The 26,714-nt window shown below is 44.2% G+C and overlaps 1 protein-coding gene across 1 annotated transcript in view; it reads left to right on the top strand.

The window, feature by feature from the left end:
* LOC128847959 (protoheme IX farnesyltransferase, mitochondrial) overlaps positions 1 to 26,714 on the top strand; it is a 175,959-nt gene that overhangs the window by 131,862 nt on the left and 17,383 nt on the right. The window contains exon 6 of the mRNA XM_054047682.1: positions 24,541 to 24,773. Within this exon, the coding sequence (XP_053903657.1) occupies positions 24,541 to 24,773 (233 nt within the window). The remainder of the gene's footprint in view (positions 1 to 24,540; positions 24,774 to 26,714) is intronic.

Below are 26,714 nucleotides of genomic sequence, written 5' to 3' on the forward strand. Positions count from 1 at the left end.
TGGCCTTCAGAACATCTTATGGCAATGAGTTCCACAGGTAGACTGTGCATTGTGTGAAGAATTACTTCTTTTTGTTTGTTTTAAGTCTATTAATTTCATCGGGTGACCCCTAGTTCTTATGTTGTGTTATCTGCCTTAGTATAATACAAGTAATTGTAAGTTAGTATAAGTAAAGTAAGTCTCTTCAGAATTTCTCAGTAGTAACTTCATTCCAAATCTGTTGTCACTATGATCCCAATCCTGCAGTCCGATCCATTACCCATGCAGAACCCCATTGGCTCAGGAATGACACACAAAGTGTACTTGTTCATAAGGCCAGATCCTGACATCATTTATATGGAGTTACACTGGTACAAAGGAGGGCAGGATCAGAGCTGTAGTATAAAGCTCTAGATTGAAAGAGCCGGTCCACCCCAATCTCCTATTTTCACTCCCTCATAATTTTATTTTCTATTGAAATCCCTCTGCTTTGTCTCATCCTAAACCTAACATCTTTGTGGAAATCAGCAAAATCAATGAAGCCAATTTTGAGTAATGCAAGCATGAAAAAGAAATATGTCCCTTTTAGAATGAAACGGCTCTTTTAACCCAGACTTGTTAGTTTATGATAGTTTTAAAGTCACTGGCTCTGGCAAGGGAGAGAGAACATGTGCAGCTCAGATTCTTTAGGATCTGGAGAAGCTAATTGCCTCCAATTTGGTTAAAATACAGTGTCAATTACACTTTTAAACAACAGCTATATACTGTCATGACAGGAAGGTTTGGATTCCGTGCATGGGTTATTTCCTCGTTGGGAGAGAAATGAATTGACACAGACACAGGATAGTTTACCCAACTCTCTATTTATTTACAATAAGTACACTTTTGAACACATATGTTGCAAAGTCAGAGTGCGGTTTCCAACTGAGAGCCGCAACTCGAGAAAGTAACTCTATAGCAGTTTCCACCCAGACTTGTATGTTTACTGTTGCAGGACTCTGTGTTCACCATACTCTCAACATATTCAATCCTTTGTAATATCCAGGTGCCACTCAATATCAAATCCCCCCTTTCCTGGTCAGATGGTCTAGGTGTCAATCAAAACCACTTCCAGGTTGGTGCTGATGAGCCTGGGTTTACTCTGTACACAAAAGAAGGTAATGCTGGCTCAAAAGGCCCCCTTCCTAAATCCTTGCATTTCAAAGCGACTTCTTTTGAGACAATCGGGGCTGTAAACTCCTTGTCAGGAGACACGATATTATAATGGTAGTCTAAATTCCTCTTTTAAGTGTCTCTAAGCGCTGGACCATTAATTCAGTTCATTAGGGCATTAGTACCACAGTGGTTTTTATACTCCTTTTGTGCAGATCGTTCCTCCTCCCGCCTCCCCCATTTCAAATTTAATTTATTTATTACAGATCATTTTTCAGATCTTCATCATATCAATATTTTTAGTCTTTGAAGTGCTTACAAACAGGTTTTAAATTATTACCAAACCCTTCAAATGTAGTGGGTTGTGTTATCTGAAAGCTAAGATCACAAAAATCCAATCAGCAATACACCAAGCAGAAGTCCATTTAACCTCATTAAGGAGCACAGGTAAACCCCTATCTACATTACAGATTGCAGTAGTGTTGTAACTAGATAAGGGGATGATGATACTGTACCAGGTCTTGTTCAGATTGGGCCTAGAACATTCCCAACATATCCTTTGTGATGCGATTCTACACCAAAATCCATGTGGATTGCAAACATTGAGAGTAACAGAGATCTAAGTGATGAGATATTGATGGCGTGATGATACTGCTTCTTTTACATTTGAAGTGGAAGTTAAATAATTCATAGAAGGGATTGACAAGTCTCTGACATATTTTAACCCCTCCCAAAAGACCTTCTCTAAAGCTTCAGGCATGAATGACAGAAAAATGCATGTTCTGATGCCCTGAGTTGATGGGGAAGTGAAATGGGTGGGGGAGGGTGAAGGGGGTTGAGTTCTCAATTAGAACTGTAATTTAGTTTTGCATTTTAGTTTTAAAATAAATCATCTTCCAGCCCTCATCATGAGTCAAGAACCTTTTTGCATGATTGAGTGAGGGAGAATAAATGAATATCTATTAGGATTTTTTCCCCAACTCTACACCATTTTTCTTTTTTCTTAAAATAGTGCCATTTTAGCTCATTGATAGATACTGTTTAGTTTAATGAAATTCCGGTTCTTTGCAACATCAGACCCCAATCAGCAGCTTTTCACATCTTTCATAATATAAAATTGCACTCTGGCCATGAAATGTGACATTAAAAGTGAGAGAGCAGCTTCTCCGTGTTTAGTAAAGCTTGTGATTGATATTACATAAGATGTACATAAGCAGCAGCATCAGTGTAGAAAAGTGTTCTCCCAGCAATAAATCCATTCTGCCGAAGCTAAAACCTATTTTTTCCTTTTAATTAGGAAGAAATATCTCTCATTAGAGACTAAACAAATCTCTGATTAAAAATTGTAATTGAATGTAAAAACATTTTGTCACTCTGTATGCATGTAAGTGTTTTATAGGGAAGATATGCTGTGTAACTGTACTAAATGGAAGGCATAACGCTTCATCGTTTAACCACTTTGATTTAAAACATCAAATTTGTGTGTGGATAGCTTTACATCAGTCATAAGCGAACTGTCAGGCTCTTATATTTCTGAACATACGTGTCTGTAACAAAAGTTAGAGATTAAAAAAAAAACATCAGTGATAGAGAGCTACTGGTCCAGGGAATGTTATCCAGTTTCAGTTTCCCTTATTTAGCATTATTATTGCTGTATTACTTTTCCAGTTTGCCAATGTTAGTGGATATGGGTTTTATTACTAAAGCTATAAATATTACAGTTTGAAAGGATTTATGCGGAAAGTTAGAATGTACTTTCAGCATCGGTGGATTGCCATAATTCAATTGTCGGTGGTGGTTACTGATTGGTTTTGAATGCTCTCTTCATTACTTTGAGTTCAGGAGTTATACAGGCGCTTTCTTGGCCTTCCATCAAAAATCCTTTCAAGGTGACATGGTGCTACTTAGAAGGAAAAGCCTGCAACTTACGGCAAGACCTGCCTTCTACAGCGCAGTCTTCTACAACCAGCTTCACCGACTTTATGCCACCCAGGGATTCAGCTATCCCAGGGGAATACCAGGCTGACTCTTTAGGGCAGTTTTCCATTTGGAAAGCTCGGCCACGGATCCATGTCAACACACTGCAGGGCATCAAGGAGGTGGGTAGATTTTCCTCCCTGTTATCTAACTTGTCTGAGCAGGAAGAGTTCTCCTTATCGTACCTATGTTATTGAAATTGCTTTGCCCCTAAAATCCTCAGACTTCTGCTTCTCTCTCCTTGGACTAAGAGCATGGCTTGGGTGGGATTGGCCGGGGGAGCTTTCTGGAAGTTCCTTCCTTCCCTCCTTCATTTACTTGACTGATCTCCAAAACAGGCCTGTTTGCTAGGGACAGTTGTGGAGCTTCAGGCTGCAGCTTTTTAAAAATTTCTTTGTCAGCTGATCCACATTCGTCCCACTGGAGAACACGCCCATGTCATATCTAAGTACCATATGACTATGCACAACAGTCATGGACTCTTCCCCTAAATTGGGGCTGGTTGCAGGAACCCATTGCATGCTTGGTGTTCTATGTCTGCAGGAATTTGAGGTGCTATTTGAGAGATTAATGCAGTTGCTAATCCAGGGAAGCTGAGTATCAGTTTTTCTAGACTAGATTGGACAACTGTGTATTGATGCTTTTTCAATGGATGTTCTACTAACTTAATCTTGACTGGAGACAGGTTTTGAATGCCATAAAAACAATCAGGAGAGATGGCTTACACTTCGGTATGTATTTGTATCTATTGAAGAATTTAAAAACTTGATTCAAGAAGTTCGTATGTGGTTTTAGAACATATAATAGCACATGGGTGAGCCCAGAAAAAGTCAGGATGGCTGGCTACCCAAGGTCAACCATGCACTTTTGAATAGTATTTTATAGGGTTGTCAATTAATCGCGGTTAACTCATGCGATTAACTCAAAAAAATTAATCGCAATTAAAAAAATTAATTACGGTTAATCACAGTTTTAATTGCACTGTTAAACAATAGAATACCAATTGAAATTTATTAAATATTTTGGATATTTTTCTACATATTTATATATATTGTAGTCTGTGTTTGTAATTGAAATCAAAGTGTATATTATTATAATTTGTATACAAATATTTGCACTAAAAATGATAAACAAAAGAAATAGTATTTTTCAGTGCACCTCATACAAGTAGTGTAGTGCAATCTTTGTCGTGAAAGTGCAACTTACAAATGTAGATTTTTTGTTACATAACTGCACTCAAAAACAAAATAATGTAAAACTTCAGAGCCTGCAAGTCCACTCAGTCCTACTTCATATTCAGCTAATCACTAAGACAAACAAGTTTGTTTATATTTACAAGAGATAATGCTGCCCTCTTCTTATTTACAATATCACCAGAAAGTGAGAACACGCAGTTGCATGGCATTTTTGTAGCTGGCATTGTAAGGTATTTACATGCCAAATATGCTAAACACTCGTATGCCCCTTCATGCTTCGGCCACCATTCCAGAGGACAAGCTTCCATGGTAATGAAGCTCGTTAAAAAAATAATGTGTTAATTAAATTTGTGACTGAACTCCTTGGGAGAGAATTGTATGTCCCCTGCTGTTTTACCTGCATTCCGCCATATTTTTCATGTTACAGCAGTCTCGGATGATGACCCAGCACATGTTGTTCATTTTAAGATTCACATTCACAGCAGATTTGACAAAATGCAAAGGAGTACCAATGTGAGATTACTAAAGATAGCTACAGCACTCGACCTAAGATTTAAGAATCTGAAGTGCCTTCCAAAATCTAAGAGGGATGAGGTGTGGAGCATGCTTTCAGAAGTCTTAAAAGAGGAACACTCCAATGTGGAAACTACAGAACTCAAACCACCAAAAAGGAAAATCAACCTTCTGCTGGTAGCATCTGACTCAGATAATTAAAATAAACATGCTTTGGTCCACACTGCTGTGGATTGTCATCAGCAGTGGACGCATGTCCCCTGGAATGGTGGTGGAAGCATGAAGGGACATACGAATCTTTAGCGCATCTGGCACATAAATATCTTGCGACGCCAGCTACAACAGTGCCATGCAAATGCCTGTTCTCACTTTCAGGTGACATTGTAAACAAGAGACGGGCAGCATTGTCTCCTGCAAATATAAACAAACTTGTTTGTCTGAGCGATTGGCTGAACAAGAAGTAGGACTCTGTGGACTTGCAGGCTTTACAATTTTACATTGTTTTATTTTTGAATGCAGTTTTTTGTACATAATTCTACATTTGTAAGTTCAACTTTCATGATAAAGAGATTGCACTACAGTACTTGTACTAGGTGTATTGAAAAATACTGTAAAAAGCAACAGAGGGTCCTGTGGCACCTTTAAGACTAACAGAAGGCATCTTAAAGGTGCCACAGGACCCTCTGTTGCTTTTTACAGATTCAGACTAATATGGCTACCCCTCTGATACTTGAAAAATACTATTTCTTTTGTTTTTTACAGTGCAAATACTTGTAATAAAAAATAAACAAAAAGTGAACACTGTACACTTTGTATTCTGTGTTGCAATTGAAATTAATATATTTGAAAATGAAGAAAACATCCAAAAATATTTTTAAATAAATGGTATTCTGTTATTGTTTAACAATGTGATTAATCGCAATTAACATTTTAATCGCTTGACAGCCTTAGTATTTTCTAATACAGACAGCATAAAAGAAGAAAATGGGCTGGGGATGTTTATTTCTGAAATCTGAATTAATTGAAGCTCTAGTAGGCTTCGTGCTTGGCACTTCTATCTCACAAATTAATACAAGAATATAATGGTGAAATGACTGGTAGCGTTAAGGATCACACCTCCTGTTCTTTTTCTTTCTCTAATAACTTGTTCAGAGCTTCCACCATTTCCAGACAGCTTGTTGTTGGGAGATTTTAGACTGGGCCTCTTTTTATTACAATAAATTGTTTTGACAGTCTCGTATGCAGATGAAATTCTCATCTAGAGCAGCAATATTGAGATTAATCTAAGACATCAATCTCACCTTTATTGTCTCAATATCCTTTACCTGTCACCATAGAACATTATGAACTCAATGCTAATTTAGCATTGTTTCTGTGGATAGCAGTGAACAAATTATAGCTTTGAGGGAAATAAATGTGGCATTGTTGATGAGCCTGTATCTCAAATGAATAAAGCAGAAAACTCATCAGATGAAACTAAGCCATGTTTTTTGGTCTGGCAAAAAGCATGTAACATTATAATTTAATTATGAATAGGTATGGTTTGTGTCTTTCTAGTAGGGAGGCTATTTGGTATCATTAAAGCGGTTGTGCAGAGGAAAATGAAGGCCTGACTTTTTGGCTTCTGTTGGATATATGAAGGAGGCGTGATAGGTGGTTCTTCAAGTAAACGTAGCCATGTATTCCATGTAGGTGTGTGTGCACCCAGCACACAGAAGCCGCAGAACTTTGCATAGCAGTATCTGTAGGGGCGGTGCTTGTGCCCTATGGCCCTAGCCCCTGCCCTGGATATATATAAAGGCAGTGCCTTCCCAAACCCCTCTGTTCCTTCTCACCGCCCATGGCTAGAGTCAGAGCTGCAGGCAGAATCGGAGCAGAACTGGGGGCGGGGAGGGACTAGGTGGAGCTCCTTCCACTCCCCAGGGGCTGGCCTGGGACCTGACGTGCCCCACCCAAGGTTCCTATGTGCCCCCCTAGGGGGGGCATGCCCCACAGTTTGGAGACCTCTATTCTAAGAGGAGTGCTGACCGGCACTGTACTCCTTCCAGCACACAGGATGGAGTAGGTCCATCTAACAGCTCGCAGGTACTACGCCAAGATCAGCCACAGCCCATATCATTAATTCCAGTTCAAGCCATGGGGCATCTGTTGAATCCGGTACAGATGATATCAGCACCAGGGCCAACTGTCTGCATACTGATGGCATATCAGGCAGCTTCAGACTGCTTGCCTCTCAGTCCCTGATTTTGCACTAGTTCAGGAATTTTCCAGTGCCATGGTTTCTACTGCTTCATCCCTCCATTGTGACCTTCGTGTCACAGAACGTATGGCCGCTATCTTAGACATTCAGGCTGAATTTCTGCAGGAGAATACGCATAAGCTGTTGGATATTCTCTAACCATGAGCTCCAGGGAAAGTAGCTCTCCTGAATAATGAGGTCCTCTTGGAGCCTGCCAAGGCCCTCTGGAATACTCCTGTTTTGTTGCCTCCCGTGGCAAAGCATGCAGAGAAGCAGCATGTTGTTGCCATTCAGGGTCTTGAGGGTTTCTACTCCCACCCAGCCCCTGACTCTGTTGTGGTAACTGCAGCACATGACAAGGCATAACAGGGAAGGAATAAATCCACACATACGGACAAAGCGTCCAAAAGGATGGACTTGATTGGGAGGCTGATTTATACCACCTCTTCCCCACAATTGTGCATCACGAACCAGCAGCCATTCCTCTCTAAATACGACTTTGTTAATTGGATGGCCATGTCTGAGTTTGAAGACAAGTTGCCAGAAGCCGCCAGGGAAGTGTTTAAGGCGTTCATTGCAGAACACTGTATGGTAGCCAAGACTTCATTACAATCAGCCCTGGATGTGACAGATGCCTTGGGCAGAATTATGGCATCAGCTGTGACCATGAGCAGGGCCACATGGCTGCAGAATTCAGGCATTGTGCTTGATTTGCAGCAGACCATTGAGGACTTACCTTTGGATGGTTGGGTTTTGTTTTCGGAAAAGATTGGCAAGACCCTGCACTCTTTTAAGGATTTCCGAGCTACTTTGAATTCCTTGACAGTTTAGACTCTAGCTGTACAGCGACACCACTATAGCCGTCAGCAGCAACAGCAGCAATACCGCTTGCAGCTTTCTTCAGGTAGTCCTCATTTCCTGTAAAGCAGCAGGCCTACCTCAGGAAGGGGGCATAGATCCCAGAAGCGAAGGCCCTCTGATTCCAGATTTAGCCAGCTGGTTCATTCTCCCAGCATCCAGCAAACATCCATTTTGATTTGTGTGTCCAGGGAAGCAGTGATGTCTCAATTTCTGTTCCCCCGGGATGGGATGGCTTGTTTTTACTGAGTTTGGGACTCTATTACTACAGAAAGCTGGGTCCCAAGCACTGTCAGATCAGTTTATGCCAGACCGCTCCTCTCCATCCCTCCTCCCCATCCACCTACCTCATCCCTCTTCAGGGACCTCTCTCACAAGATACTTGTCGAGCAGATTCAGTCTCTCCTGGCCTTTGGGGCTGTATAGGAGATCCCTCTGCAGCATCGGGGACAGGAATTCTCCTCCCAGTATTTCCTGGTTCCTAAACCCAAGAGAGGGATGAGTCCTATCCTTGACCTCTGCCACCTCAACAAATACATCAGATACCTGAGATTCTGGATCATTACTGTAGCAACGTGTCCTTCCCACATTAAATCACGATGACTGGTTTGCTCCCTAGACCTTCAGGATGCTTACTTCTACACAGTAATTCTCCCAACCCACAGGAGGTTTCTTCAGTTTGTCATGGTGGATTGGCACTATCAGTACACCATGCTCCCTTTTGATCTGTCTCCTGCTCCCTGGGTTTTTACCAAATCAATAGTTGTAGTGACACCATACCTTAGGAAGACAGGAGTCCATATCCTCCCATATCTTGACAACTGGTTACTTAGGGACAAATCCAGAGAAGAAGTCTTCTTTCGTGTTCAGTTCACGCCATGCTTACTTGACTGTCTAGGTCTTATCCTAAACAGCAGAAAGTCAACACCAGTCCCAACTCCAAGAATCAAATTCATTGAGGCCCTGACAGACTCTACAAGTTCCAGAGTGTTTCTGCCGACTCACCAATTTCCACACAATTTGCCTCTCAAGTCTGGAACTGCAGTCTCAACCCTCAACCACAGCCCAAGTCCTCTTCAGTGGCTGAAGTTGATTTATCATCCGAATCATCATACTTTGGACAGACTGGTCCAACTTTCTTCGCCAATCTTGAACTCCATACAGTGGTGGACAGTTCAGGGCAATGTGTCCTGGGGATTCCCTTTGCTCAGTCCCCACTGTCCAGGACTGTTGTCACCAATGCCTCCTTAATTGGTTGGGGAGTGCATCTGGGGTCACTGAAAGTTCAAGTCTTGTGGTCAGAACTGGAAGCTTCTCTCCATATCAATGTCCTGGAGCTTCGGGCCATCTATAATGCCTGTCAGGCCATTCGAGATCATATCAGGGACTCACTGGTGCACATCCTTACCAACAATACCCACATGATGTATTATGGAAACAGGCCAGGGGGGTGGGGGTGAGGGGGTGGGGAAGCATACTCCAACATGCTGTTATCAGGAGGTGATCAGGCTCTGGCAGTTCTGCATCAGGAAAAACATTTCCCCCATGGATGATCATTTACCTGGGATCCAGAATCACCTGGCAGATCACCTCAGCAGAAATTTCTCCCTGAATCACATGTGGTTTCAGAAGCCCAGCATCCTATGCTGTCTTTGCAGTTTGGGGCACTCTGACCATTAACCTGATCTCCACAAGATGCTGTCGAGGGGATCTCGGGCTGGGCTCTCTGACTAATGCTTTTCACCTGAGTTGGGAATTGGCACTCTTGGGTGCCCTTCCTCCATTCCAATCATCCTGCAGGTCATTCTCAAGCTGAAATTGGATCATGCCAAACTCATTCTCATTGCTCCGGTGTAGCCAAGACAGTGTTGGTTCTTCGACCTCCTCGCTTTATCGGTTCAGTCTCCCATATTCCTTCCTTTTCACCCTGATCTCCTGGCTCAGCATCACAGTCAGATTTGGCATCCAGGACTTAGCTCCCTGCATCTCCTGGCGTGGTTGCTGCTCAGTTAGATGAGAAGGAACAATGTTCATAGGTGGTGTGGCAAATCTTGCTTAACAGTAGAAAGCCTTCCACAAGAGCAGCATATTTGGCCAAATGGAAGCAGTTCTTGCTGTGGTCGTCAGCCCAGGGAGTTCAATCGAAGATGGTTTGTATGAAGGACATTTTGGAGTACCTGTTACACCTTCAGTCTTCTAGTCTTGCACTTAGTTTGTTGAGAGTGCATCTTGTGGCGATTTCGGTGTTTTATCTACCCATCCATGGGAAGTCAGTATTTTCAAACTCCATGGTAGTGAGGTTCTTGAAAGGAATGACTCATTTCCACCTGCCTGTGAAAGTACCGGTTTCTTTGTGGGACCTTAATGTTGTCTTAGCAGCTCTTATGGGACCTCCGGTTCGAGTCTTTGTCCACTTCTTCATTCTCCCTTCTGTGTCAGACAACTGCTTTCCTTGTGGCAATAACATCTACAAGGAGAATGTGAGAGTTGCAGGCTTTGATGGCAGAGCCTCCTTACAATTTTCCAAAAACAAAGTAACCTTGGTGCCACACCCTAAGTTTTTGTCCAAAGTGGTTTCTCAGTTTCATTTGAACCAAATTATATATCTACCAATGTTCTTTAAGCTGCATTCAACCCCAGATGAGCAGCATTTTCACACATTGGATGTTAGGCGAGGTTTGGCTTTTCACCTGGATAAAACTAATCCTTTCCATTCTTCATCTCAGATGTGAACCAAATGAAGGGATGAGCAGTCTCTACACAGACAGTTTCCAGGTGGATAACTTCCGGTATCGTGACAGCAGACAAAGTAGCTCAGACTGCGCCTCTTCAAAGGGTGCGAGCTTATTCCACATGGGTCCTGACGATGTTGATGAGATTTCTCAGTGACGTTCCTACATTGGACATTTGCACGGCTGCCACTTGGTCCTCTGTACATGTATTTACAAACCACTATGCCATTGCTACTGCATCCAGATCAGATGCAAGCTTTGGGGAGGCAATCCTGCGGTCCTTGTCTAAATAGTCTCCGAACCCCACCTCTTGCAGGCACTGCTTGTGAGTCATCTACATGGAATAACGGCTGCATCTACTCCAAAAAGAAAAAATGGCGTTTTACCTGTATTGTAACTGTTGGCCTTTGAGATCTGATGCAGACGTGTATTCCACAACACCCCTTCCTTCCCCTCTGCATTGAAGTCTGTGTTAATGACGTTCGGTGTGAAGGAACTGAGGGGGGTTGGGGCACTGCCGCTCTTACATAGCCAGGGGAGGGGCTAGGGGCAAAGGGTGTGAGTGCCGCCCCACGGGTACTGCTAGGCAAAGTTCTTCAGCTTCAGTGTGCGGGGTGCATGCACACCTGCTTGGATTACCTGTCTGCATCACATCTCAAAGGACAACAGTTACAATACAGGCAAGTAACTGTTTCCTCCCCCTCATTTCCCCAAAAAGATAAAAGGAGGATGGGGAGGGGACTGGGGGCTGTGTTAGGTTTGTTTACATTAGGAAATATCAGGAATATAAAGCTTGTTGTTCCCTGTTTTTGCTGGAGGACTTACCGGGATTCCTAATGGGTGTGAGAACTTTCTCTGTCTGTAATTGACAAGGCAGGGTATTGAATCTTCAACAAAGCCATCGTTTACTCCCAGCTGTTTGTGTAGGAATTTGAATTAAATAGGTGGTAGCAAAAGCAAAACAGTATGGATAAGATAATCACGTCCCCCATGGCATCACTGATTACATCCCTCCATAGTGTGTCGGAAAAAAACAGAGCAAACAACAGCTACCTGTTTTATTGAGATGTAGTGGGGCCTATTGAATAGGGCACTGGAGTGAAAGTTGGGAGACCTGGGGTGAGGTGCCATTAAGCAGCTGAGTGACCTTGCGCAAGTCACTTAACCTCTCTGTGCTTCTCTCTCCCCTGCCACCCTTTGTTTGTCTTTGTCTTATGCATTAGTGCAAGGTCAAAAATTAAGCTCTTCATATAGGGATTGTTAGGGATGGTTTTGGCAGGCAGGAAGGAAAGGGGTCTTTATTACTTGTGTGGTCTCCTTTGAATCCCATTTTCAAATATAGGCACTTAGGTTTCACCTACAAAATATGCAAGCAGATACAAATGGGCACTTACACTCAAGCTTATTCTTATATGCAAATACATGTTTTACACGCACAATTACCCATTAGTGCTAGGTCACAAATTAAGCTCATTGTATCAGGTTTGTATGCCTTTGTATCTAAAGATATGTATGTATATGAGTGCGGGGCTGGGGCATTCCAGGGGGAGAAGGAGTTTGATGTTGGAACCTTAATTATTTCTCAATGTTTAGGTTCTTTGAAAAACAACAATCTAATTTCCTGATTTTCAAACACTATTTTTTTTAAGCTTTGAATTTTTGTCATTTTAAAATGTTGATTTTTAAATGGTAATAAAGTTTTAACATATTCTAAGGTTGTACATCCAGTATATCTCTTGTAGTCACAAAGTGTTTAGCCTGAGATTTCATGTGGATATTAGATGAGAACTGAGAATGTAGAAGAACTTTATAAATATTAATTAAGCTTCCCAACACTACTGTGAGGTAGGTAAATATATTAATTGTATAGCTGGGCAAACTGAAACACAAGGAAATTAAAGTGACTTGTCCAAGGTCAGCTGAAAGTCAGTAGCAGAGTAAAGAATTGAACCCAGGAATCATGACCCCTAAGTAAGTGTGTGCGTGTGCGCGAGAAGACCTGTCAGGCACACATGAATTAGGGGACAGCAGGCTGCTACGTTTTCTGAAGTCACAATCCACCACACATGATATGTAGGGTTCCAGGTGAATGCCTAGCAATTGTGTAAGGCGTGGAAGCCTGAATTTTACTCCTGTGGGATTCCCTCCTGTCTGCTCCCTACCTTCCCCAAGCTATCCTTGAGTGATTCTCCCCAGCCTGATTGACAGTGTCTGGAATCTCACCGTGCCAGTGGCAGCTTTGTATTGTATGAATAGAAAACTGAGCCTTTATTCCTCTTCCTCTTGGGTCCTGTGGATTGGAAAGGGTCTGCCTCAGATGGACTCTATTGGAGATAAATCAATACATTTCAACTACCTGGGAACAATAGTAAGAGTCATTACTAATATATTGCCTTCCATAGGAGGATGTTAGAGCACTTCACAAATATTAATAAATTTAGCCTCATGACACCCCTGTGAAGTAGGCACTGTAGTCCCTAACTTACAGATGAGGAACTGAAGCACAGAGCTTCTAAGTGATTTGACCAAGCTAGGACCAGACCCCACGTCTTCCTGGCTTTCAGTCATGTAACTTCACCATAAGACCATCCTTCTGTCCCAGAATTGTCATTGCTGTAGTCTCTGGTAGAGCCATGTTGCCCGAAGATATTTTTCTGGCCCAACAGTATGCTCCTAGGATACACTCCTAGATAGTATGACAGCAGACCCTTGTGCATTATTACTTGCATCTATCATGGTGAAAGATTTTTATATATGAATGCAGTGCTTTACCATGTGGATGGTCACAGTATAAATACATAGATAGGGGTATAGCAGTTTCCCCTAGCCTATGTGGGCACCAGATTTGTCCATGGGTGGCATGGGCAGACCTCATAAGTATTAGGAGGGCAACAAGTGCCACATATACATTGCACATTGACCACACACTGTGTCTTCTTGCAGTGCTGTCTGGTAAAAGGTAGCAGTATAGTGAATACGGATGTGTAGCACCTGTAGCGAAGGGAGCCTGAGAGTCAAGCAGCGAATGGTGAATGAAATCTCCCTACTTGGAGCTGCTTGTGAGTAGTCAAGTGGATTTAAAGATCTGTTATATTTAGTTTCAGACAACACTGATTTATCCTGAATTGAGAAATAGCAAAGAGACTATTCTAATCTTGTGTAGTCCACTGTTCTTGAGTTTGGTAAGGCACTCAGGGTATGTCTACACTACGAAATTAGTTCGAATTTATAGAAGCCGGTTTTATTGAAATCGGTTGTATACAGCCGATTGTGTGTGTCCACACAATAAAATGCTCTAGGTGCTCTAGTCGGCGGACCGCGTCCACAGTACGAGGCTAGCGTCGACTTCCGGAGCATTGCACTATGGGTAGCTATCCCACAGCTATCCCACAGTTCCCGCAGTCTCTGCCGCCCCTTGGAATTCTGGGTTGAGATCCCAATGCCCAGATGATGCAAAACAGTGTCGCGGGCGGTTCTGGGTACATGTCGTCAGGCCCCTCCCTCCCCCGTCACAGCAACGGCAGACAATAGATTCGCGCCTTTTTACCTGGGTTACCTGGGTTACCTGTGCAGACAACATGGAGCCCGCTCAGCTCAGCTGAGCTCACCGTCACCATATGTCCTCTGGGTGCCGGCAGACGTGGGACTGCATTGCTACACAGCAGCAGCTGCTAACTGCCTTTTGGCGGTAGACGGTGCAGTAGACTGGTAGCCTTCATCGGCGATCTGGGTGCTGGCAGCCGTGGGGCTTGCCTTTTAGCAGTAAATGGTGTATTACGACTGTTAGCCATCCTATTACAAGTCGGGTCATCGTACGTTAGCAGAGTCTTCCCTGAGCAGCCGATTGTGCAATAGGCCTGAAGACCATCGTCATACACCGCCCCGTATTTGCTGCCAAGCACCCAGAAAGATGCCGAGGGCTATCAGTCACGCTGCACCGTCGTCTTAAGATGTAAAAAAATAGATTTGCTCTGTATTCATTTGCTTCCCTTTGCTCTGTATTCATTTGCTTCCCCCTCCCTCCGTCAAATCAACGGCCTGCTAAACCCAGGGTTTTCAGTTTAATCTTTGGGGGGGACCAGTCTGTGACAGTTGTTTGTGTCTCTCCCTGATGCACAGCCACCGTTCTTTATTTTAATTCCCTGTGCCTGTACGCCATGTCGTCACTCGGCCCCCCTCCCTCCTTCCCCTAGTCCGTCAGATACTACGTTTGCGCCACAGCTCAGAGAGCCGAGAAGTGGTTCACGCCTTTTCTTTGAATTCTGGGTTGAGATCCCAATGCCCGGATGATGCAAAACAGTGTCGCGGGCGGTGCTGGGTACATGTCGTCAGGCCCCTCCCCCCTCGTCACAGCAACGGCAGACAATACATTCGCGCCTTTTTACCTGGGTTACCTGTGCAGACAACATACCACGGCAAGCATGGAGCCCGCTCAGCTCAGCTGAGCTCACCGTCACCATATGTCCTCTGGGTGCCGGCAGACGTGGGACTGCATTGCTACACAGCAGCAGCTGCTAACTGCCTTTTGGCGGTAGACGGTGTAGCATGAGTGATAGCCATGGGGCTGGCAGCCGTAGGGCTGCATTGCACCAGCCCCTTGCAGGCGATGGTATATTATGACTGGTACCCGTCATCGTCATACTGGTATGGCTGTCAATCATGGCCACCTGGGCAGACATGCTACTGTTTTGATGATGATGGTTACCAGTCGTAATATACTATTTTCTGCCAATTGCCCAGTATTGTCTGCTAAGCACCCAGAAGAGGCCGAGGGCGATGCTGGGTGCTGGCGGACGTGGGGCTGGCAGATGTGGGGCTGCATTGCTACACAGCAGCAGCCCCTTGCCTTTTGGCAGATGATGGTATATTATGATTGGTACCCATCGTCGTCATACTGGTATGGCTGTCACTCATGCTGCACCGTCGGCTGCCACCTTAAGATGTAAAAAATAGATTTGTTCTGTGTTCATTTGCTTCCCCTTCCTCCGTGAAATCAACGGCCTGCTAAGCCCAGGGTTTCCAGTTTAATCTTTGGGGGGACCATTCTGTGTGACAGTTGTTTGTGTTTCTCCCTGTTCCTGTACCTGTACGCCATGTCGTCACTCGGCCCTCCCTCCCTCCCTCCCTTCCGCCCTCCTTCTCCTGGTCCATCAGATAGTACTTTCGCGCCTTTTTTCTGACCAGGCGCCATAGCTAGCACTGGGATCATGGAGCCCGCTCAGATCACCGCGGCAATTATGAGCACTATGAACACCACGCGCATTGTCCTGGAGTATATGCAGAGCCAGAACATGCCAAGGCGAAACCCGGACCAGGCGAGGAGGCGATTGCAGCGCGGCGACGAGAGTGATGAGGAAATTGACATGGACATAGACCTCTCACAAGGCACAGGCCCCAGCAATGTGGAAATCATGGTGTCACTGGGGCAGGTTGATGCCGTGGAACGCCGATTCTGGGCCCGGGAAACAAGCACAGACTGGTGGGATCGCATCGTGCTGCAGGTATGGGACGATTCCCAGTGGCTGCGAAACTTTCGCATGCGTAAGGCCACTTTCATGGAACTTTGTGACTTGCTTTCCCCTGCCCTGAAACGCCAGGATACCAAGATGAGAGCAGCCCTCACAGTTGAGAAGCGAGTGGCGATAGCCCTGTGGAAGCTTGCAACGCCAGACAGCTACCGGTCAGTCGGGAATCAATTTGGAGTGGGCAAATCTACGGTGGGGGCTGCTGTGATCCAATTTGCCAGGGCAATGAAAGACCTGGTGATAGCAAGGGTAGTGACTCTGGGAAACGTGCAGTCAATAGTGGATGGTTTTGCTGAAATGGGATTCCCAAACTGTGGCGGGGCCATAGACGGAACCCATATCCCTATCTTGTCACCGGAGCACCAAGCCACCGACTACGTAAACCGCAAGGGGTACTTTTCAATGCTGCTGCAAGCCCTGGTGGATCACAAGGGACGTTTCACCAGCATCAACGTGGGATGGCCGGGAAAGGTACATGATGCTCGCGTCTTCAGGAACTCTGCTCTGTTTCGAAAGCTGGAGGAAGGGACTTTCTTCCCGGACCAGAAAGTGACCATTGGGGATGTTGAAATGCCTATCGTGATCCTTGGGGACCCAGCCTACCCCTTAATGCCATGGCTCATGAAGCCGTACACAGGCAGCCTGGACAGGAGTCAGGACCTGTTCAACTACAGGCTGAGCAAGTGCCGAATGGTGGTGGAATGTGCATTTGTCGTTTAAAAGCGCGCTGGCGCAGCTTACTGACTCGCTCAGACCTCAGCGAAAAGAATATCCCCATTGTTATTGCTGCTTGCTGTGCGCTCCACAATATCTGTGAGAGTAAGGGGGAGACATTTATGGCGGGGTGGGAGGTTGAGGCAACTCGCCTGGCCGCTGATTACGCGCAGCCAGACACCAGGGCGGTTAGAGGAGCACAGCAGGGCGCGGTGCGCATCAGAGAAGCTTTGAAAACGAGTTTTGTGACTGGCCAGGCTACTGTGTGAAACTTCTGTTTGTTTCTCCTTGATGAACCCTCCAACCCCCCCCCCCCCAACCTGGTTCACTCTACTTCCCTGTAAACCAACCACCCCACCCCACCCTCCCCTCCCGCTTGCAGAGGCAATAAAGTCATTGTTTTTTCACATTCATGCATTCTTTATTAGTTCCTTACAGAGGTAGGGGGATAATTGCCAAGGTAGCCTGGGATGGGTGGGGGAGGAGGGATGGAAAAGGACACACTGCATTTTAAAACTTTAACTCTTATAGAAGGCCAGCCTTCTGATGCTTGGGCGATCATCTGGGGTGGAGTGACTGGGTGGACGGAGGCCCCCCCACCGTGTTCTTGGGCGTCTTGGTGAGGAGGCTATGGAACTTGGGGAGGAGGGCTGTTGGTTACACAGGGGCTGTAGCGGCGGTCTCTGCTCCTGCTGCCTTTCCTGCAACTCAACCATACGCTCGAGCATATCAGTTTGATGCTCCAGCAGACGGAGCATTGCCTCTTGCCGTCTGTCTGCAAGCTGACGCCACCTATCGTCTTCAGCCCGCCACTTGCTCTGTACTTCCCGCGATTCAGCCCGCCACCTCTCCTCTCGTTCATATTGGGCTTTTCTCATCTCCGACATTGACTACCTCCACGCATTCTGCTGTGCTCTATCAGCCTGGGCGGACATCTGCAGCTCCGTGAACATCTCGTCCCTCGTCTTACGTTTTCTCTTTCTAATGTTCACGAGCCTCTGCGAAGGAGAAACATTTGCAGCTGGCGGAGGAGAAGGGAGAGGTGGTTAAAAAAGACACATTTTAGGGAACAATGGGTACACTCTTTCATTACAAGGTCGCATATTTCGGCTTGCAGGCAGCCATCGTAGGCCACAGTGTTTTGGCTTTTTTAACCTTCTTAACATGCGGGAAAGGTTGCAAACAGCAGGCATTTCCCATATCAAGGATGAATTGGGTTGTCCATTTAAAATGGGGTTTCAATGTAAAAGGAGGGGGCTGCGGTTTCCCGGTTAACATGCGGCACAAACACAAGTAAACCACCCCCCCACACACACACACACACACACGATTCTCTGGGATGATCACTTCACCCCTCCCCCCACCACGTGGTTAACAGCGGGGAACATTTCTGGTCAGAAGAGCAGGAACGGGCGCCTCTGAATGTCCCCCTTAATAAAATCACCCCATTTCAACCAGGAGAGCTTTCTGGAGATGTCCCTGGAGGATTTCCGCTCCATCCCCATACACGTTAACAGATTTGCTTGCTTTTTTTTTGTAATGCTTACAAATATTTACAAAGTTACACTCACCAGAGGTCTCCTGTGTGCCCTGAGGGTCTTGGGTGAGTTCGGGGGTTACTGGTTCCAGGTCCAGGGTCACAAACATATCCTGGCTGTTGGGGAAACCGGTTTCTCCGCTTCCTTGCTGCTGTGAGCTACCTACAGTACCTCCATCGTCATCTTCCTCGTTCCCCGAACCGTCTTCCCTGTGTGTTTCTCCAGTGAGAGAGTCATAGCACACGGTTGGGGTAGTGGTGGCTGCACCCCCTAGGATCGCATGCAGCTCCGCGTAGTAGCGGCAAGTTTGCGGCTCTGCCCCGGACCTTCCGTTTGCTTCTCTGGCTTTGTGGTAAGCTTGCCGTAGCTCCTTAATTTTCACGCAGCACTGCTGTGTGTCCCTGTTATGGCCTCGGTCCTTCATGGCCTTGGAGATCTTTTCTAATACTTTTCCATTTCTTTTACTGCTACGGAGTTCAGCTATCACTGCTTCATCTCCCCATATGGCGAGCAGATCTCGTACCTCCCGTTCGGTCCATGCTGGAGCTCTTTTGCGATCCTGGGAGGACTCCATCACGGTTACCTGTGCTGATGAGCTCTGCGTGGTCACCTGTGCTCTCCACGCTGGGCAAACAGGAAATGAAATTCAAACCTTCGCGGGTCTTTTCCTGTCTACCTGGTCAGTGCATCTGAGTTGAGAGCGCTGTCCAGAGCGGTCACAATGAAGCACTGTGGGATAGCTCCCGGAGGCCAATAACATTGAATTCCGTCCACACTACCCCAATTCCGACCCGCAAAGGCCGGTTTTATCGCTAATCCCCTCGTCGGAGGTGGTGTAAAGAAACCGGTTTAAAGGGCCCTTTAAGTCGAAAGAAAGGGCTTCGTTGTGTGGACGTGTCCAGGCTTAATTTGGTTTAACGCCGCTAAAGTCGACCTAAACCCGTAGTGTAGACCAGGCCTCAGATACCACCATGATGAGCATGAAATAAATACCTGGAGGATGGATGGATTATTTAGTGTACATGCTGTCAAGGGTTATCTATAGAGAATGTTCTGTTTGTGATACATTATTAGATATGGTGATGGGGAGGGGATTAAATACAGTTTTTCTTTTGCCTAAACAGGCAAGTTAGAAGTGTTATCTATACACTGTCTCACAAACAATAGTTTTACATACAGTAGCTGCTCAGAATATTATTGACATTTGGAAAATACCATTCAAATAAATACTGTTTAAATTTAGATTTTAAATCCTTTTTAAAACTGATCATTTTCTTTCCAGGGAAATACTTTTGTATTTAATCAAGCGCCCAAATGAGTAGTTTTTTGTCTGCATTTTTGAATAATTATTTTAATGTAAAAGTATCTTTCCTGCATACTGGATCCTTAAGAGGATTTGTTCTTGGGTTTTATTTTCTACATAGGGATTAGTTAACTAGTAACTGACTAAGGATATTAATTCCTTTAGTTGTAACAATGAGTGCATTTAAGTATGAATGTAATATAATATACATGCACACACACGCTGGTATGTACATTATCTGCCATTATTGGAAAGGTTTAAAATAAACAAAAAAGTTGTTTTGTACAGGCCAAAAAATGGTGCCCTAGACTTTGTCAAGGACATTTCCTTTAAGCACCAGTACAAACTACTTTGTGACTTCTGGGAAGTGCTTGTACTAGTGGTCTGTCTGAGATCTCAGGACATCCTGATGGAAATTTCCCTGAGCAGTTGTAATAGTCATCTCCTATCTCTCAGCTTCTTGGTGGGAATTTCTCAGAGCAGATGTATATTTCCCTTGGGAAGTAACATCCTCAAAGCTCTGACCAATTGGCAGCCGTGAACATTTTTGAAAATTGTAATAACAAACACTAAATATTTACCTTTTCCTGAAGGAACTGCAGTTTGCACATATTGCTCTTTTGAATAATAATGATAGTACTTTGGACTTGGTTTTGGTGTTAGTTTTGTGGAAAGATCAGAAATAGCTGAGTCTGGTGTTAAGCTGGGCTGGGAATTATTTATCGCTGAATCGCTTTTTATTTTTTATTTTGTAACCAACCACTAAAGTGCCAATGAATCATTGAGCAAAAAGATCGTCAACGAGCAGGGCAGATGTTTAAAAACTCAGCTATGTGGAGGTCCAAACCTTTCTATTATTTTTCCCAAGAAATCTCCAAGTCCTTCTTCCGTCACTGTCTTTTCCATGCCACCCACAACACGGTCCCACAAAAAATATCCCCTATTGTAGGGATCTACCCTCCAGAGCCAGATATCACCCCAAGCATTGGTCAGGAGGGGTGGGTGAAGCAGAGGCGTTCCTAGAGAGCACGAAATGGCCATCCCCAGCTATTGTGGCTCTATGCAGAACTACAAGTCTCCACCATGTCCAGGTGCTAGGGAATGAGCTCACAACCAAACTCATCCCTTCAGATAGCCAGTCTCCTTATTTGTTAGTGCCAGTGTGTAATACCAGCAAGCATATTAGTCAATCCTGTGTCCCAGTTTAAAAGGTTAAATTATTTCATAACCCAGATGATTATACACCAACTCTGTACTTCTGTAGTGTGTCTCATTTGAGCATCTCAAAGCACTTTGCCAACATTAATTAATTAGCCTCACAGCACCCCTGTGAGGTCATTTAGCATGATGACTGTTTTACAGGTTATTTATCGAAGGCCACGCAGCATAGAACCCAAGACTCCTGAATTCCAGTCTCATGTTCTAACCACTAGGCTTCTCTCTTATCCAGACGCACCTGCGACCTGTTGTGACTTATTTTGATCTGCAAGGTCTTACCCTCTCACACCCAATGACAGAAACCAAAAAATAGCCATTCTTGATAGCAGCTCGCAGTTCTAGTATCATGAGGCTGACAGGCTGGGTATTACACTCAGCATTGGTATTACAGGGCTGTTTCTGAGCCATGTCAACTGTGCAGGAGGAACAGATTTATCGACTTCCCTCTGGTGCCAGGCTTGTTCGCAGGCAGCTCTACCATTTGCTTTGCACACGGGGAATGGTGAAGTGCTTGGATCTGCTGCTATTCTTGTGCCACTGGATCAGTGTAGCATTAGTCTGGAATGAAGAGACAGACTGGAGTCACTGCTCTTTATTAGCGAGAGCAGTGTTCACCACGCTGGGCCAAATTCTGCCCTCATTAATGCCCCGTTGAAGTGAATCGGGGCTACATGGCGTGCAAGGGCTGAAGCTGGTTCTTTGTCTTCGCGGCAGTAGATATACATTTGCTTTATCACTCATGTGTCATTTGGGAATTTACAGTCCAACTCTACCTTACTCAGGAACTAAATGAGTTATATTTGTTTTGCCAAGTCAGGCTTTTGCTGTGCAGAGGCAATGATGAGAAATTGTAGCATGTGTAGACATAGCATTGAGGCAAATTACTGTGCATATTGTATTCTGCTGCAGTCCTGTAAAAAAAACACAGCTAACAGTAAAACTAAAGAACACACGGCACCGTATGGTCCTTTTATAGTGTTACTCATTAGCAAAATTCTCAATCTACATCTCATTGTCGATGGATGACAACACAGTACCTTGCCTATACTTGTAATGTACCAAGAACACTGGGACTGCTTACTGCTATCTTTGAAGGAAATGATGACACTCCCTCCACACTGTGTAATCTAAAATCTGTTGCTGGATTTGAAAAGCTGGCAGAATTATCTTCCTGCATGTCATCAAACTCTTGGTTTAGTCAATTTAATTTAAATTGAAGACAGTCTTTTATTTAGTCCCAACATTTCGACCTGAAGTTTACCCATCTTAACAGTTCTGACTATTCTAGCATTTATAAAATGCTGGGATGCAAATGGCCTGACCAGGGCTTTAAAAATCAGAACTAAACCTTTAGCTTCTTTATTAACAATGACTTATTAAAATTCATCTTCACTGCTAGCCGGACTTCCACAGCTGAGCATGGAGCGCTGACTGCAAAGCACACAGCAGGATTAAAGACTTCGTGGGGGAGAAGCATGCTGCTAAAAACACATAGGATATTGAATGCAAAACACAATAATAGAATGTGAAGGCTGTACAGTTTTAAGAGTCTAGAATTGTAAAGTTAAGGTTCTTGTAGTGTTATTAACTCAGCTATATTGTCAATGTGTATTTTCTATTCCTGTTCCCAGTAAACGGAGGGATAGCTCAGTGGTTTGAGCATTGGCCTGCTAAACCCAGGGTTGTGAGTTCAATCCTTGAGGGGGCCACTTGGGAATCTGGGGCAAAATCAGTACTTGGTCCTGCTAGTGAAGGCAGGGGGCTGGACTCGATGACCTTTCAAGGTCCCTTCCAGTTCTAGGAGATGGGATATCTCCATTATTATTATTATTATTATTATATTATTAATAATTTTATTGTAAAATGTGTACTGGAAAACGTACAGGTTATTAAAGGTGGCTAACTTAATACAGAACTACCTTCCTCCCTTTCATGCCTCTCCCACTCTTCTGCCAGTTTTCCCTTTCCACTAACTGAAGCAGAGGGAAGCCTTTTCCACTTGCACCACATTTTCCTCTCATTTGCATTGTTGTAAACTAGGTGCGTCTCCACTGAAGTCACATGGTGTAATACTGAGCCAGGTGATGGAATTTCAGGCCCCTTATATTGGCACCAGGGTTGAGACCCCAGACAGTGTGGATTTGCTGACTGACTGAAATAATTGGTCTAAGTATGGTCTGAACTGCCTTTGTCCATCTCATTTGGTGTTTATTCTGAAGCCTAATAATGGCCATTTAAATTGTCAGCATTAACTTCCAGCTACTCTGGGATTGTGAGTGGAGCTTGAGTAGAGTTACTACCATTTCCTTCTGTGTTCCTACATTTGACCCTTGGAAAACAGGAGTTTCTAATGGAAACCAATTGGTTGCCGTTGCTCTCAGAAAATAACAAATTTTAATTTGATTTTTGTCGCTGTAAAGTTCTTTTGTCAAATTTCCCCTGGTGAGCACTATACACCAGCCAAGTTTGAACTTGGAAACTTCAGCCATGTTTTAGTAAATCCAAAAAACTGCTTATTTCTACTTAGAAAACTCCAAAATAATTGCATTGATTCTTCTCAAACCTTCCCAAAAAAGCACCTTGCAAAAGTTGTAATCAACTGAAATTCTGACAAAGCCACAACAATTCACTTCCTCTGCCACACTGAATGTTGATTACTTCAGTAGCTTTAAACACACAAACTTGAGGCATTTTTCCTGATGTGCTTGCTCCACATGCTCGCAACTTACTAAGATTGCTACCAAATTGTTAAGGTACTAATTCTCATTGAGGACTCTTTATGAAAAGTATTATAAACTGACACAGGTCAGGCATTTTTGAGTTATCAGCACTGGTCACTAGAATCAGAACTAGATTCATAGATTCATAGATTCTAGGACTGGAAGGGACCTTGAGAGGTCATCGAGTCCAGTCCCCTGCCCTCATGGCAGGACCAAATACTGTCTAGACCGTCCTTGATAGACATTTATCTAACCTACTCTTAAATATCTCCAGAGATGGAGATTCCACAACCTCCCTAGGCAATTTATTCCAGCGTTTAACCACCCTGACAGTTAGGAACTTTTTCCTAATGTCCAACCTAAACCTCCCTTGCTGCAGTTTAAGCCCATTGCTTCTTGTTCTATCCTTAGAGGCTAAGGTGAACAAGTTTTCTCCCTCCTCCTTATGACACCCTTTTAGATACCTGAAAACTGCTATCATGTCTCCTCTCAGTCTTCTCTTTTCCAGACTAAACAAACCCAATTCTTTCAGCCTTCCTTCATAGGTCATGTTCTCAAGACCTTTAATCATTCTTGTTGCTCTTCTCTGGTAACCTTGTCCCATGAGTTATAACTCTAAAGTCACTCAGTGGAATTGGCTCAGTTTTTCTAGAAAGGTTCACCTTAGGACAGAGGTCGAGTGTGGAAATTTCAGCCATAAAAGAACATTTTTGAAAAAAGCTACAAGCATCTTGGAAACAATGCTGTAAATGGAAAATGTTTTGCAACCTTAACCTTAGCTTTTGCTCTAAAGAGATATGGGGATGGAATAGCAGGTGACCGCAGGCTCTTTTGCTAACAAATGTGTGTCCTCTACTTTTGTTTTTTTCCCTACAGCCCTCTGCTTGCAGTGTCCTTTGCCGCCTCCTGTGCAGTTCCAGGAATCGCCCTGCTGACCCTGGGAGTAAATCCTCTCACTGGGGCGCTGGGAGCCTTCAACATTTTCCTGTACACGTGTTGTTACACACCGATGAAAAGAATGAGCATTGTCAATACGTGGGTGGGAGCTGTTGTTGGTGCCATTCCCCCCATCATGGGCTGGACTGCAGCTACCGGCAGCCTTGATGCTGGTGAGTATGAAATATAAGTCTCATATTTGGAGACACAGGCAGAGAGACAGGCGGTTGCCATTACTGCATTTGAGACAGCTGAAAATAACCACCCTGGAGACAAAAACTATTGGTTTCCCTTAAGCACAGGTATTAGCGTAGGATGATGCAATACATATTGTAGCACAATGCCACAAAAAGTGGTTTGTATTCCATTTAGTTAATAAAGACTTGTTTGTGTTGGCAAACATGCATGGCACGGTACCATATTAGGACTGAAGAAATAAACAGAGATCTTGTCATTCTGCCTTTAGAGGGCTTTAGAGACAAAGGACTAGTTGCAGGATGAGTTCCATAGAATATATGCTGAGACTGTCTGGGAACAAAAATCAGGATGAAGAGCACTGACCCAGCATGTGGGCTGTGAATAGAACAATATGTTATAGAAATTCAGAATAGAAACAAATCAAGTTAGGCTGCCTTGCTGAAGGGTTTCTGCAGGAAAAGTCCTGTGAGGTGTACCACTCTCTCACCACATTCTAGAAAATATCCTAGAATGTTAATTTATTGGTAGATTGCTTAACTGCCTCCTTTTAAACCCTCAAAGTTCCTTTTTTCCCCTCCTGAAGGTGTGGAGATTCCTTTAAGTAACTGTGAATTATTTTTACATCACATATAAAACATTGATCTGTTCACAAGCTAAACTCTGAGGCAATTGGAGCTTGTTTTTCCTGCCAGCTAGGAACGTACAGCCTAAAAGTATCACTAATTTGTTATATTCAAGTCTCGTGTAGTTCAGGTAACAGGCCCGTTGAGAAATGTAACAGTCGTTTTGGATTTATTTTATGTAAATCAGTTTAGCAGGATGATGTAGATTATGGAATTGTTTAGCATGCACCCATCTCACTACTTGGCATGTTGAAGACTTTTCTTGTACTATTTGCAACAACCAGAATTCTAAACAGGAATACTCAAAATCCATGCAAAGTCCTTATCAAACCATTCATTTTTTTAATCCTTGCTTTGGAAATCAGCCTGAATTGCCTCTGTATGTAATCTATTCTGATGTAGCTCTAATTCAGAACTGTGTTGAAAGTTTCTTAACTGCCCGTTACTTGGCATGTTGGTTTTAATTCGTTCACTCTATCATGGCACCTAAGAAAAGATGATGAAATCTTGTGTTGTGGAATGCCTATGAGATCTTTTAGGAAGCTCAGTGTTACTGAAGAGAAGAGAATTATTTTAAAAATGTTAAATAAATATTTGTGTATATTTAAAAAGTAGTAAAATAGATCTAGTTCTGGCCGTTGTCAGACACAAGATACTGGCTTAGATGGACCTTGGGTCTGATACAGTCTGGCAATTCCTCTGTGTGACGAAGTGGGGATTTCCCCTTGTTATGTTGTATGTGAGCCTATGTGAGTATTACTGTTTTGCATGAATGCTGTGTGTGCCTCAGTTTCCCTGTGTATTGCACCAATGTCTAGGTGGTGGGAATAAGGGGGTGTGACTTTTGCGGAGGCTGCTCTAGCTGCCTGCACCGATGCTATAGCCGCCTCTTCGTAACCTGAGACCCAGGAGGGGATGTGACCAGATGACTCTTGGCCTGGAAGCGATTCAAAGGCCGGAGGAGGAGCAATTGGCAGGGCAGGGGTCTGGCAGCTGGAGCAGCCTCCAGAAAAGTCACACCCCCTTATTCCCACCACCTAGACATTGGTGCAATACACAGGGAAACTGAGGCGTGCACACGGCATTCATGCAAAACAGTAAGACTCACATAGGCTCACATACAACGTAACGGGGGAAAATCCCCACACTACGTTTCTATGTGTGTATCAGTATGTCATTGCCCAGTGTTTAGAGTAACTCCACATTCTCAATTCCAGGTAGGTAGAATTCCCTCCATTTGCCTCACAGTTAGTTTGGATGAGGCTGAGCTGCTTGCTCCGCAGAAATAGTCTG

The sequence above is a fragment of the Malaclemys terrapin genome, chromosome 13 (assembly GCF_027887155.1).
Source record: "Malaclemys terrapin pileata isolate rMalTer1 chromosome 13, rMalTer1.hap1, whole genome shotgun sequence".
In the NCBI taxonomy this organism is placed as follows: domain Eukaryota; kingdom Metazoa; phylum Chordata; order Testudines; family Emydidae; genus Malaclemys; species Malaclemys terrapin.